The following is a 14,018-nucleotide window of genomic DNA, read 5'->3' on the forward strand; positions in this document are numbered from 1 at the left end:
ATCACATTTCACACATTTTACTCAATCTGACAGGTCTTAGCACAGTCACTTAACCTAGTTAGATCCCTTCGAAGTTTCCTGATGTCCTCCTCACAATTTAATTTCCGATCTTTCTATGTGTCATCAGCAAATTTAGTAGTCATGTCTTTGGTGCATTCATCCAAATCATTTATATAAATTGTAAAATAAGAATTGAAACTCCAGCATTGACCTTAGTTGGCATTATCGGCATCTGTATGTCTCGAGAGATGATGGTGTGACACATTTTCAGATGGTTCTTGGGCTGGTAGACTCGGGGCTATTTGCCCTTCCTGGAGTGGCTGTCCAGCCCCGCTCTAGAGTGACCGCCTCTTTCAGAGTGGCTGCTGGTGAAGGAGGAAGCTGCCCTGGGTGACACAGCTCTGGCTTTTCTCCAGGCTGTCTCGTTGATGAGCATGTTGGTCCTTGCTAGCCCGGCACGTTGTACTCCACATTTGACTGTGGCTCTCCATGTCATCCGGTCTTCAACTGTTTCCTCCCATGTGCTGAGGTCGATGCTGCCAGCTTCATGTCGTGCTAACAGATGTTCTTGTGGCGGAGGCATGGTCTTCCTTGTGGGCGGTGACCCTCGGTCAGATGGCCATGCAGCATGTCCTTGGAATCCACCCCCAGTTCATTAGTTTGACATGGCCCAATCATTTGAGTGGTCTGTGGCTGAGTAGGTCCAAGATCCGTATGCTCCACAACCGCTGGACTAAGTGTGTAAATGTAGGAGGGGACTATGTTGGAAAATAAATGTGCTAGGTTTTCTAAAATTGACTCCTACCTTAGGCCACGAACTTATCAATTAGTCCTCGTCTCTGCACCCTGCCACACATTCCTGTTAGTAGCCACTCTTTTATCTTCACCAATACTGTTACTCCTATTGAAGGGATTTTTATTTTTGTACAGCACCTTCTCAAATGCCACCTGAAAATCAAAGAACTGTATTGTACATCTACCAATTCCTCTTTATCCACAAATCTTGTTATTTCTTCAGGGAACTCCAATAAATTGGTCAAACATCATTTCCCTCTCTCAAAACCTTTTAGACTTTAGTGATTGACTTGAATTTAGTGTGGTGCCATAATGTCTTCATGTTTATTTGCTTAATTTTATTTAGAGATACAGCGCAGAGCAGACCCTTCCAGCTCAACAAGCCGAGCCATCCAGGAACCCACCTATGTAAAACTAGTGGGTGGCATGGTAACACAATGGTTCACACAACGCTTTTACAGTACCAGCGATGGTTCACTTCCTGCCGTTGTCTGTAAGGAGTTTGTACTTTCTCCCTGTGAGCCCTGTGAATTTCCTTCAGGTGCTCCAGTTTCCTTCGACAGTCCAAAGATGAAGCGTTTGGTAGGTTAACTGGTCATCATAAATTGTCTCATGATAAGGTTAGGGTTAAAATTGAGGGTTGCTTGGTAGCGAAGGTAGCTTGGTCGCTTGGATTGTATCTCAAAAAATAAGTAACCTTAGGACACTTTATGAACTGGTACATCTTTGGACTGTGGGAGAAAACAGGAGCACCTGGAAGAAACCCCTGTAGTCACTGGGAGAATGTACTAACTGCTTACAGACAATCTGGATTTGAACTCCAACTCTGACGTCCTGAACTGTTTATAGCATCGTGCTAAATGCTGCACTACCACATCGCCATAAGCAATTTTAATCAGGGCCTTGAATATTTTCCCTACCATGGATTTAACTTGACTGGCCTGTAGTTTCCTGCTTTCTGTCTATTTGGCAATTGAATGAAGCAGTATCCAAGTCAAGGGAATGAAATCCTGGTTATCAACTATTGCACTAACTACACCTTTGAGATGAAGGATGAAGTGTGTTGTGATCTGAAAACTTGTCAGACCGCAGCTCCAAACATTTGCTCTATATCACTGCCCCGGTGATTGTGTTTCCCTGGGTTACTCCCGAATTATAGTTCTTTCTGGAATAATACTTGTCTCCTTACCAGTATTCATAGTAGTTCTAAGACTATGTGTCACCCCCTTGCTTTTCATCATTCTGGATACTTTCTTTCTAAAGGACCAACCCTCACTTTGTTAACTCATAAAATATGTAAAGGAATTCTTGCATTTTTTTTGGTAGCTTTATCTTGACCTTCTGTTTTTCTTTTCTTGTTAATTTTAACAATTGCTCATTTTTATTCCATCCAATCTTCTGTGCTGCTACTATCATTGCAAAATGTTAAATGGATTTCCTTTAATTTATTTTTAGTTGAACATGAATGATAGGTCTTCTCTTTAAAGTTTTTCTTCCTCATGGGAATGTATCTTTTCTCTGTATTCTGATCTCCTTATATGTTTGCCTCAGCATTTGATTGTCTGATCCCTTAATCCAATTGAGTTAGCTCTTTTTTTTAACATATGCCTTTAAATAAGTTTAAACTACTGGCCAAGACATGCCCCTGTTCTCATTGCTACCATCAGGAAGGTGGTACAGGAGCCTGACAGCTCACACTCAGCATTTCAGGAACAGCTTGGCAAAGAGATTTCTGAATGGACATTGAACTCATGAACATTACCTTACTACCTTTATTTTTCTCTTTTTGCACTACCTATTTAACAACTTTTAAAAATATATATCTATATCTATCTATCTATCTATCTATATATATATATATATATATATATATATATAGTTTAAATATAAGTATATATGTACAGTAATTTGCAGTTTTTATATGTATTGCATTGTACTGCTGCTGCATAAGAATAAATTTCACAACACATGCCAGTGATATTAAACCTGATTTTGGCCTTTACAATAAATACTTAACTTTTGCAGCTGTTGTCAATCAGACTCTACCAGTGCCTCCTCTGCCTAATCAGTATGATCTCAGTGAAAAGTGAGTGATTTCTAGTCTGCCTCTGGACCAATGTTCTTCCTTGCTATAACATCATCAATATTAATAATTCAATAATCACCACAGTTTGGTTGTCAAGATTTTCCTTAGACAAAATGACTATCGTATGCAGTAGTGAGAAACACCAATGGTAAACCAGTTAATGGTTTTAGTGCATCCTGAAGTCATGAAAAGCAATATAAATTGAATAAGTTTTCTCCGTTAGGTCAGGCATTTCAAGCATTAGTGTAACTGGCAAGATCTTTTGTGAACAAATTAATCCTAAAGTTCCACGAAGTCAACAATAATGAAAGGATTTTTTTTTCTGCTGTTCCACAGTTCATGTTTCACAAGCAGTTTTGTGCCATAAGAACATCTTGGCTTGCATTATGGTATAGGAAAGGGGCTATTAAGCTGTAAGGCATCTGGTAGTGTAACGGTGAGCATAAAGCTATTACAGTGATACTTGTAAGATTTCTGCTGCTGCTGCTGCCGTTGTAAGTTTGTACATTCTCCACATGACCCTGTGGGTTTCCTCTGGGTGCTTCAGTTTCTTCTCACATTCCAAATATGAACGGGTCCGGGTTAGTGTGTTTTCGGCACACTATGTTGGTGCTGGAAGTGTGGTGAAATTTATGGGCTGTCCAGCACAACTCTTGTTGATTTGATTTGACACAAGTGACATATTTCACTGGATGGTTCGACATACATGTGACAGATGGAGCTAATCTGTTTTTAAGAGTGCAGAGGAGATTTACAAGGATGCTATTGGGACTTGAGGGACTGGGTTGTGGAAGAAGCTGAGCAGGCTGAGATTGGTTTCATTGGTTCAATGGTTCCATTTAATATCAGAGAATGGAGACAGTATACAACCTGGAAATCCTTAGTTTTCACAGACATTCACAAAACAGAAAACAACCCCAAAGAATGAATAGCAGAAAGCATTAAAACCGCAAAGCACCCTTGCCCCTCCCATTCACAAGCAGAAGGATCGACCCTCCCCCACTTCCTCCAGCAAAAGCATCAACCAGTGAGAGTGGAGATCAACAGCTCACTGTTTTAGTGTTACAATATGCTGAGTCACCTGTCTGAATTCCCCTGACTCGAGGGCCATTTGACTCTCATTCACCAACGAGAAAGAAAGAGAGAGAATGACAGGATAATGAGTTATTGTCTTACAGAGGTGTACAAAATCATGAGGGCCATAGATAGGGTCAACATGCAGAGTCTTTTTCCCAGAACTAGAGGGCTTAGGGGTGAGAGGAGAGATAATAAATAGGAACCTGAGAGGCAACATTTTCACACAATTCTGATGAAGATTCTCAGCCCAAAACATCAGCTCTTTATTCCTTACAGTAGACGCTGCCTGACCTGCTGAGTTTCTCCAGTACTTCATGAGTGTTACCTCTGATTTGTAGTATTTCCAGAATCTCATGTATTTTTTCACAAGAAGAGTGGTCAGTATATGCAATGAGCTACCTGAGGAAATGCTTGAGGCAGGTACATGATCAGCATTTAAAGGATACTTGGGCAGGTACATGGATAGGAAAAATTTAGAGGGTTATGGGACAAACACAGGTTAATTGGGACTAATCTCGGTTGCCATGGACCAGTTGGCCGAAGGGACAGATTGGCTGATAACAGCTGAGATAACAGCAAAAAGATTGGCTCCACACAGTTTGAAAGAGAAAATCCAGTCTAGATTGTCTTCCTGTTGTCCTGGAAGTAATGGTCACATGTGGAAGGACAACACTGCTGCACAGGGAATCATGGGAATTTTACAAAATAAAATTCCAGGTACTTGGCAATTAGCCACCTCTTTTTGAGCTTGAGTATGAATTGCTTCAGGGAGCAGTTTTTGGGCCCCTTAAATGAGAAAGGATGTGCTGACGTTGGATAGGGTTCAAAGGAGGTTCACAAAAATGATTCTGGGATTGAAAACAAAATAGCAATGTTTAAAGCTAAAACTTTCTGTCCTGAAGTTACTCCAAAGGATGATAGCATGAAACACAAATTTTAAATGAGTGAATGGTGCCAGGTGGCTATTTCAGACAGATTGACCATACGCTCTCACTAGTTTTTCTCACATTGTCAAGTTATCCACGGAGCCTTTTGATTGATGATTGGATGTTTTCATTTAAATAGTTCTGAGGAAGTTGAGAGAAGTGGCTGGGGGGAGTTGCTGGATGTGACAGGACGAGGGGGCGAACTGGTGTCAGCAGAGTGCTCAGAGGGAGGCTTGATTTTATTGTTTGTTATAAACAGAGTTGTCTTGTTAGTTTTGAGACAATAATAACTGGAGTACTGCCTCCTGTTGTGCTCTCTTTACCTGATATTACATCTTTCATAAGCTTGTTTGTGAAGTGGAGTTTCCCAGCCCAGTTCACTTTTCCAGTGTTGACTTCCGCAGTAAGCAGAATGGATTTACTGTTACAAGCCTTATATATCATGGTCCGAGCAGATGTGGAACTTTCTCATCGTCCTTCTAGACCTGAGGCTTGTACTCACCATTCTTTCCTCAGCTGCATTACTGCCAGATGTTGAAAATGTTCCTCTTAGATGTCAGTTTCTCAGGCATGCTCACTAATGCAGCATTGAGTTACACATGCAAAGTACAGCTGGAATTCAGCAGGTCAGGAAGCTTCTATGGAAATGAATAAGCAGTCGATGTTTTGGGCTGAGATCCTTCTTCAGGACTTTGAATTTAGGACTGAGCTTCTTCTCTGTTCACTAATGCAATTCTTGAACTTCCTAGAAATGACTACAGGTCTTCAGTTCTCCGTCATGGAAGCCCCCGTAGTATCCTGGACATCTTCAAGGAACAATGCCTCAAAAAGTTGGCGTCCATCATCAAGGACCTCCATCATGCAGGTCATGCCTTGTTCTCATTGCTACCATCAGGGAGGAGGTACAGGAGCCTGAAGGCACACAATGATTCAGCAAACAGCTTCTTCCCTTTTGCCATCCAATTTCTGAATGAACATTGAACCCATAAACTCTACTTTACGACTTTTTTATTGCTTTTTTTTTGCAATACTTATTTCATTCAACTATTTATATATATTTGCTGTATTTCAGGTTGTCTTCTCAATTGCTATTTATCGCAATGTATTGCTGCCCCTAAGTCAACAAATTTCACAACATATGCCGACAATATTAAACCTGATTCTGAATTTTTGTTATTTTTAGTATGATTATTTATTATTTAGAGATACCACACGGTTACAGGCCCCTCCGACTATCAACCCCCTACTGCCCAATTACACCAATATGACCTATTAACCCATACATATTTACAATGTGGGAGGAAACCCACACAATTACAAATTCCTTACAGACAGCAGCAGGATTTGAACCCGGGTCACTGGCACCCGTTACGGTGCTGTGCTAACGGCTGCACTATCATGCCATCCCAAATATGGAATGTTTCATGAATTTGGATAGCATGCCTGTACAGGAGCCATGGTAATTTTGTCATAAATAATACAGTGACAGTAACATGTGCATTTTCAGAATCAAAATCAGGTTTATTATCACTGGAATGTGTCGTGAAATTTGTTCACAGCAGCAGTTCAATGCAATGCATGATAATATAGAAATAAAAATCAATCAATTGCAGTAAATATATTTACATTAAACAGATTGAAAATAGTGCAAAAACAAAAGTAATATATATTTTTTAAAAAGTGAGGTAGCGTTCATGGGTTCAATGTCCATCTAAGAATCAGATGGCAGAGGGGAAGAAGCTGTTCCTGAATCGCTGAGTGTGTGCCTGCAGGCTTCTGTATCTCTTACCTGACAGTAACAATGAGAAGAGGGGATGCTTTGGGTGATGGGGGTCCTTAATAATGGATGTCACCTTTCTGAGGCACCTCACTTTGAAGATGTCTTGGATACTACAGAGGCTAGTACCCAAGACGGAGCTGACTAATTTTACAACTTTCTGTAGCTTCTTTCGGTCCTGTGCAATCGCTAACTCCCCTCCGCCCCATACTAGACAATGATGCAGCCTGCCAGAATGCTCTCCATGGTACATCTGGAGAAGTTTTCAAGTGATAGAGCAAATCTCTTCAAATTCCTAATGAAATATAGTTGCTGTCTTGTCTTCTTTATAGCTGCATCAATTTGTTGAGACTAGATTAGATCCTCAGAGATCTTAAGACCCAATAACTTGAAATTGCTCCATCTCTTCACTTCTGATCCATCATTTTACCCTTCCTGAAGTCCACAATCAGCTCTTTCATCTTACTGATGTTGAGTGCAAAATTGTTGCTCTGACACCACTAGCTGGATTATCTTGCTCCTGTCTCCATCTGAGATACTACCAACAATGGTTATATCATCAGCAAATTTATAGATGGTATTTGAGCTATGCCTAACCACACAGTCCTGAGTATAGAGACAATAGAGCAGTGGGTTCTGCACACAACCCTGAGGTGCACCAGCATTGATGGTCAGTGAGGAGGAGGTATTATCACCAATCTGCACAGACTGTGGTCTTCCGATTAGGAAGTCAAGGATCCAGTTGCAGAGGGAGATACAAAGGCCAAATTCTGTAGCTCATTGATCAGGACTGTGGCATTAATCTCTGAACTGTAGGCAACGAATAGCATCCTGAGATAAGTGTTTGTATTGTCCAGGTGATCTAAGGCTGTACGAAGGGCCATTGAGACTGTGTCTGTCATTGACCTATTGTGATGATAGGCAAATTGCAGTGGGTCCAGGTCCTTGCTGAGGCAGGAGTTCAGTCTAGTCATGACCAACCTCTAAAAGCATTTCGTCATCATAGATGGGAGTGCTACTGGTTGATAGTCATTAAGGCAGCTCACATTACTCTTCTTAGGCACTGGTATAATTGTTACTTCTGACTGTAGCAGTGAGAGGTTGAAAATGGCCTTGTATACTCTTGTCAATTGGTTGGCACAAGTTTTCAGAGCCTTACCACGTACCCCACTGGGGTCTGCTGCCTTGCGAGGATTCACACTCCTTAAAGACAGCTAACATTGGTCTCCAAGACAGCGATCACAGGGTCACTGGGTGTAGCAAGGATCTTCACAGCTGCCGTTATATTCTCCCTTTCATAGAAGATGTTGAGCACATCTTGTAGTGCTTAGTTTCACAAATCTAGCCCTCAGCAGATGGCGAGCCTTCTGATTCATTCAGAGCTTTTGGTTTAGGGACTGTACAACAAGTTTTCGTTGGCACACACTCATCCACCCAGATTTTACTGAAGTCGGCAACAACTGCAGCATACTCATCCAGATTTGAAGATGAATCCCTGGCCACTGGTATTCAGGGCAGCAGTGAAGGTCCTTCATCTCTGGTGGTGTTCAGGGCTTCCTTCATCATGTTAGTAGCTTCCTCTTGGTTGTCACTACTGTTAGTCATGCAAGTCCCGGGTGGAGACTGAATCACACGCAGATGTAGAAGGTGTAGAAGGAATCCTCATTGCTGTTTCTATAACAATTTTGTTTTACCATTCAGGGTTGTTAACCCTGAACTGAACCCCCAAACTTGGAGGACCAGTGAACCACTCTTCATCTGTCCTATACCCTGTTTGGCATGGGTAACCCTACCAAGAGCCAAAACACAAGGTCCTAACTCCAGCCAACAAAGCTCTCTGAGTGATTGAGGCACACAAGCCTTCAAACCATATGACAAAGTTGTAGTCCTCTTGGAGGATACTTAACAACGGTAAAAACCATTTGCCACATTCCCATTCATTTGCTCAACACATTCCATCCTCTTGCAGAGTTACAATACCATCATTGCAATCTGCTATTCCACATATGTTCATACCTTATAATTTTCATGTCATTGGTAAGCTTCAATAGGAACTGTGGTGCCCTGTTTTCCAAGTCTTTAGTAAAAAGGGCATCTGAGGACTAGTCTCTCTGAGTCCCAGGAGCACTACACTATACTTCCAGCGTGAAAAAGACATATTTATTCCAACTCTCTTTCTTCCAGATGATGACCACTCTTTGGTCCATGCTAATACACATCCCTCAATATTATGAGGCCTTCCCTTGTTCATTAGCCTTTTATGTGGCATCAAATGCCAACTGAATAAGCTACTTCTTGTTTCATTGGAATCAGAATAAGGTTTAATATCACCAACATACTTCATGAAATTTCTTATGTGGCAGCAGTACAATGCAATACATAATAATAAAAACTATTACTTACAGTAAGAATACACACACATATATATCTATTCATGGCTTTAATGTCCATTCAGAAATCTGATAGCAGAGGTGAAGGAGTTGTTCCTGAATGATTGAGAATGTGTTGGTGCTGTCTGCATTAGTGGCCTTCTTAAAGGTGCTTTGGGAGTACAAAATTGGCAAGGAACTGAAGCAAATTTATTAAATATGATTTACCATTCATAAAACTATTTTGATATTGTTTGAATATATTGTATAAAGCTTTTCAAACTGATTAGCTATTTTTTTCTTTGATTGTTGCCTCCAGCATCTTGCCAACAATAGATATTAAATTCAGTGGCCCACAGTTTCCTGCACTCATCTTCCCTCTGTTTCTGAACAAAGGGGACCACATTTGCTATTTTCCAATCTGCCAGCATCTTCCCTGAATGCAACGAAAACTTCAAGCAAAGGATCCATTGTCTCTGTAGACCCTTCTATGGAAGCCCTTAGGTGCAATCCATCAGGTTGTGATAATTTCTTTGTGTGTTGTCCTGTCAGTGTTTCCAAAACCTCATTCCCAATGATCTGGATTGCCTCAAGTCCTGTTTGAAACTAATCTGTTATTTTGGGGTATTTGACAACCTGACTGTGAAGTAAAGAATTAGTTCAACATGTCAGCTATTTCCTTCTTTCCTGTTATTAATTCCCTAGGCTTATCCTCCAGGGGCCCTACACTTACTTCATCTATCCTCATACTTCAATATGTCCTCATTTTGATATTACTCCTCATCAGTTTTCTCCTTCCTCGATAGCTTTTCAATCTTTCACAGCCTGTTCCTAAAAAAATTCCCAGTCAAACAAAATCCCTTGCCACTTTGTATGTTCCGTTTTTTGGTTTAACATTAGCCTGATATTCATAACACTACAGCACAGAAACAGGCCTTTCGATCCATCTAGTCTATACCAAACTATCATTCCGCCTAGTCCCATCGACCTGCACACAGACCATCGTCCTCCATGCCCCTCCCATCTATGCAGCTAACTAAATTTCTCCTAAATGCTGAGATCCACACTCAGCTCATTCCACATTCTCACCACCATCTGAGTGAAGAAGCTCCCCCTCATGTTTTCCTGAAACATTTCATCATTCACCCTTAACCCATGACCTCTTATACTCTCAGTGGAAAAAGCCTGCTTGCATTTACCCTATCTATACCCCTGATAATTTTGTCCACTTCTATCAAATCTCCCCTCATTATCTTACACTTAATGTTGATCTCCATTGTTAACCACAGATGTATTATCATTCTCATAAATCCCTCTCCCTAATTAGGATAAATTCCTTTCTGCTGATCATCGTGAGCTGGCTGCTTAAGTATCCACCACTGTGAATCCACTGGGTAATTTCTTGACTCCCAAAGATTATGCTCAGTTCTTCTTTTTTGGTTTGAGTATAAATTCTGCTCACTTGGTGTCGGGGATGTGGACGTAAAAGGAATTGTGTAATCTGTACCTGAAGGTAATATATGCAAGATGAATTCACTGATTCCTTAGGGGGTGCATCACAAGAGCCTCTCAGAAGCTTCTCTGAATCATAGTGTGCCAGCCATTTGCGATTGAAAAGTCGGTGCTTGCATTGTTGAAATGCGGCTTCACACTGTGGAGACTAATTCCATCTGGTCTCTTCCTGTAATAACTCGTGTAGTGGCTGCAGCAAGGTTGACAGGTTGGCAAGGAAACATTTATAATAATTCAGCAAAGCCAAGAAGGACCAAAGCTCTGTCATGTTGCTTAGTGCTCGTGTGTTAACGGTAACATTCGCTTTGCTCTGTGATGGATGTAATTCTTGCACATGAATTCAAAAGCCTCGGTATCCCACCCATCTCTGCAGGAATTGACATTTTGCTAGCTTCATTCTGAGTCTGTATCACTGAAATATGGATTTCAGCATCAGAATCAGGTTTAACATCTGTGCAAATGTTGGGAAATTAGTTGTTTAGCGGCAGCAGTATATTTCAACACACAATAATAAAACTAAATTTCAATAAGGAATACATTTCTAAAAATTATATAAGTGATGCAAAAAGAGGAAGGGAGGAAATTGAGGTAGTGTTCACGGGTTCAATGTCCATTCAAAAATCTAATGGCGGTGGGGATGAAGCTATTCCTAAAGTGTTGTATCTACAGGCTCCTGTACCTCCTCCTTGATGGTAGCAATGAGAAGGTGGTATGTCCTGGGTGATGAAGGTCCTTAAATAGCTAATGGATACCACTTTCTGGTGCATTGTCTTTTGAAGGTGTCCTCGATGTTGGGGAGATTTAGTGCCCACGATGGATCTGGCTGAGTTGGTAACCTTTGGCACCCTTTTCTGATACTGTACAGTGACCCCCTCCATGCCATGTGGTGATGCAACCAGTTAGAATGCTCTCCACAATACATCTCTAGAACTTTGTGAGAGTCTTTGATGTCATGCCAAGTCTTCTTGGACCTCTGATAAAATATAGTTGCTGTCATGCCTTCTTTGTAATTGCATCAATATGTTGGCCCTAGGTTAGATATCCAGAGAGGTTGACATCCAGGAACTTGAAACTGCTCACCTTTTCCATTACTGATCCTTTGATTAGGACTGGTGTGTGTTCTCCTGACTTCCCTTTCCTATAATTCACTATCTATTCATTGATGAGTGCAAGGTTGATTTTTCAGCACCACTCAGCCAGCTGGTCTATCTCACTCCTCTATGCTTCCTCGTCAGCACCTGACTTGGGTTGTCTGATACTCCACCTGCTGCTAAACAGGATATCATCCATTAAACAGATGGCATAGTCAAGTCCATACTAAATCTGGCCCATTGAATGTTGGAAAATCACTGAAACTCTTTTAGCTTGGCAATGATATCTCTGATATCACTCTCTGAGTAAAGAAGTTCCCCCTCATGTTTCCCATAAACGTTTCCTGTTTTACCTTAAACACATGACCTCTAGTTGTCGTCTCACTCAACTTCAATGGAAAAGCCAGCTTGTGTTTACCCTGTCTATACCCCTAATAGTTTTGTGTACAGTACTTAAATCAAATCTCTTCTCATTCTTCTATACTCTAAGACAGACAGACATACTTTATTGATCCCGAGGGAAATTGGGTTTTGTTACAGTTGCACCGACCAAGAATAGTGAAGAAATATAGCAATATAAAACCATAAATACTTAAATAATAATGTTAATCATGCCAAGTGGAAATAAGTCCAGGAACAGCCTATTGGCTCAGGGTGTCTGACACTCCGAAGGAGGAGTTGTAAAGTTTGATGGCCACAGGTAGGAATGACGCTCAGTGTTACATCTCGGTGGAATGAGTCTCTGGCTGAATGTATTCCTGTGCCTACATACATCCTAACCCATACATTATGCAGTGGAATGGAGTCATTGTCCAAGATGGCATGCAACTTGGACAGCATCCTCTTTTCAGACACCACAGTCAAAGAGACCAGTTCCACCCCCACAACATCACTGGCCTTACGAATGAGTTTGTTGATTCTGTTGGTGTCTGCTACCCTCAGCCTGCTGCCCCAGCGCACAACAGCAAAGATGATAGCACTGGCCACCACAGACTCATAGAACATCCTCAGCATCGTCCGGCATATGTTAAAGGACCTCAGTCTCCTCAGGAAGTAGAGACGCTCTGACTGTGTAGTCATTACTGACATGGGCAACATTTATCAACCATGCTCACACAGCTTAGTTATTTTCTTTAATTGTCCCATTTAGCTGATTTCAATGATAAATTTGTGAGTGAACCATGTTGGTGGATAGTAGCCAGACTAAAGAAGCACAATGATTTCTTTTGCTGGAAGACATTAGTGAATATGATGGGATTTTACAGCAACTTAGTAATTTGATAGTTGCTAAGTCTGATAGAATCAGTTTGATTCAAGATTTTTTGACTATTTGAATTCAAATTCCCCAGCTTATTTTGTGAAAATCAAGCTTGTCCCCCTTGATGAATAGTGAATAATTTTGGATACCGGTAATGTAACAACTGTGTTCCGATGCCCTAGGCATATTAGACATAAGTTATAACACAGTTTTTATTTTCTATACTGTTTTCTCTGCTAGCCTAATTTAACATCTCTGGAAACACTGAACCTTGGCCGTAATCCACTCAGCAATGAAGGAATCCACAGACTTAAAGAAGGATTGATAGCTAATCGATCAGTTACACGATTAGGATTGGCATCAACAGCAATAACTTGTGAAGGTAACGTCTTGTAAACTGTTTTCCTCCTGTAATTTTGAGAAGCATATCTCGGATTGGTATTAGTCTGAAAGTACCTGAGAGCACTACAGAAGAGAATCAAGCCCTTCGGCTGACCTGCCTGAAATTCTCCAGAATGGTCTGCCTTTGATTCAGATTTCCTATACAGAGTCATAAAGACATAGAGTCATAGAACGCTACAGAACAGAAACTGACCATTCACCCAATCAGAATCAGGTTTATTATCACCAGCATATGACGTGAAATTTCTTAACTTAGCAGCAGCAGTTCAATTCAATACATAATCTAGCAGAGAGAGGAAAGAAATAATAATAAATAAAATAAAACATAATAATAAATGAACAAGTAAATTAACTACATATATTGAGTACATTATTAAAAAATATGTAAAAACAGAAATACTATATTAAAAAAGTGAGGTAGTGTCTAAAGTTTCAATGTCCATTTAGGAATCAGATGGCAGAGGGGAAGAAGCTGTTCCTGAATCGCTGAGTGTGTGCCTTCAGGCTTCTGTATCTCCTACCTGATGGCAACAGTGAGAAAAGGCCATGCCCTGGGTGCTGGAGGTCTTTAATAATGGATGCTGTCTTTCTGAGACACCGCTCCCTAAAGATGTCCTGGGTACTTTGTAGGCTAGTGCCCAAGATGGAGCTAACTTCATTTACAACCTTCTGCAGCTTCTTTCAGTCCTGTGCAGTAGCCCCTCCACACCAGACAGTGATGCAGC

The 14,018-nt window shown here is 40.9% G+C and overlaps 1 protein-coding gene across 1 annotated transcript in view; it reads left to right on the forward strand.

Moving 5' to 3' along the window:
- si:dkey-288a3.2 (protein phosphatase 1 regulatory subunit 37) overlaps positions 1 to 14,018 on the forward strand; it is a 306,412-nt gene that overhangs the window by 139,068 nt on the left and 153,326 nt on the right. Inside the window, exon 10 of the mRNA XM_059988169.1 lies at positions 13,132 to 13,273. Within this exon, the coding sequence (XP_059844152.1) occupies positions 13,132 to 13,273 (142 nt within the window). The remainder of the gene's footprint in view (positions 1 to 13,131; positions 13,274 to 14,018) is intronic.

Source organism: Hypanus sabinus, chromosome 2 (assembly GCF_030144855.1).
Source record: "Hypanus sabinus isolate sHypSab1 chromosome 2, sHypSab1.hap1, whole genome shotgun sequence".
Classification (NCBI taxonomy): Eukaryota; Metazoa; Chordata; class Chondrichthyes; order Myliobatiformes; family Dasyatidae; genus Hypanus; species Hypanus sabinus.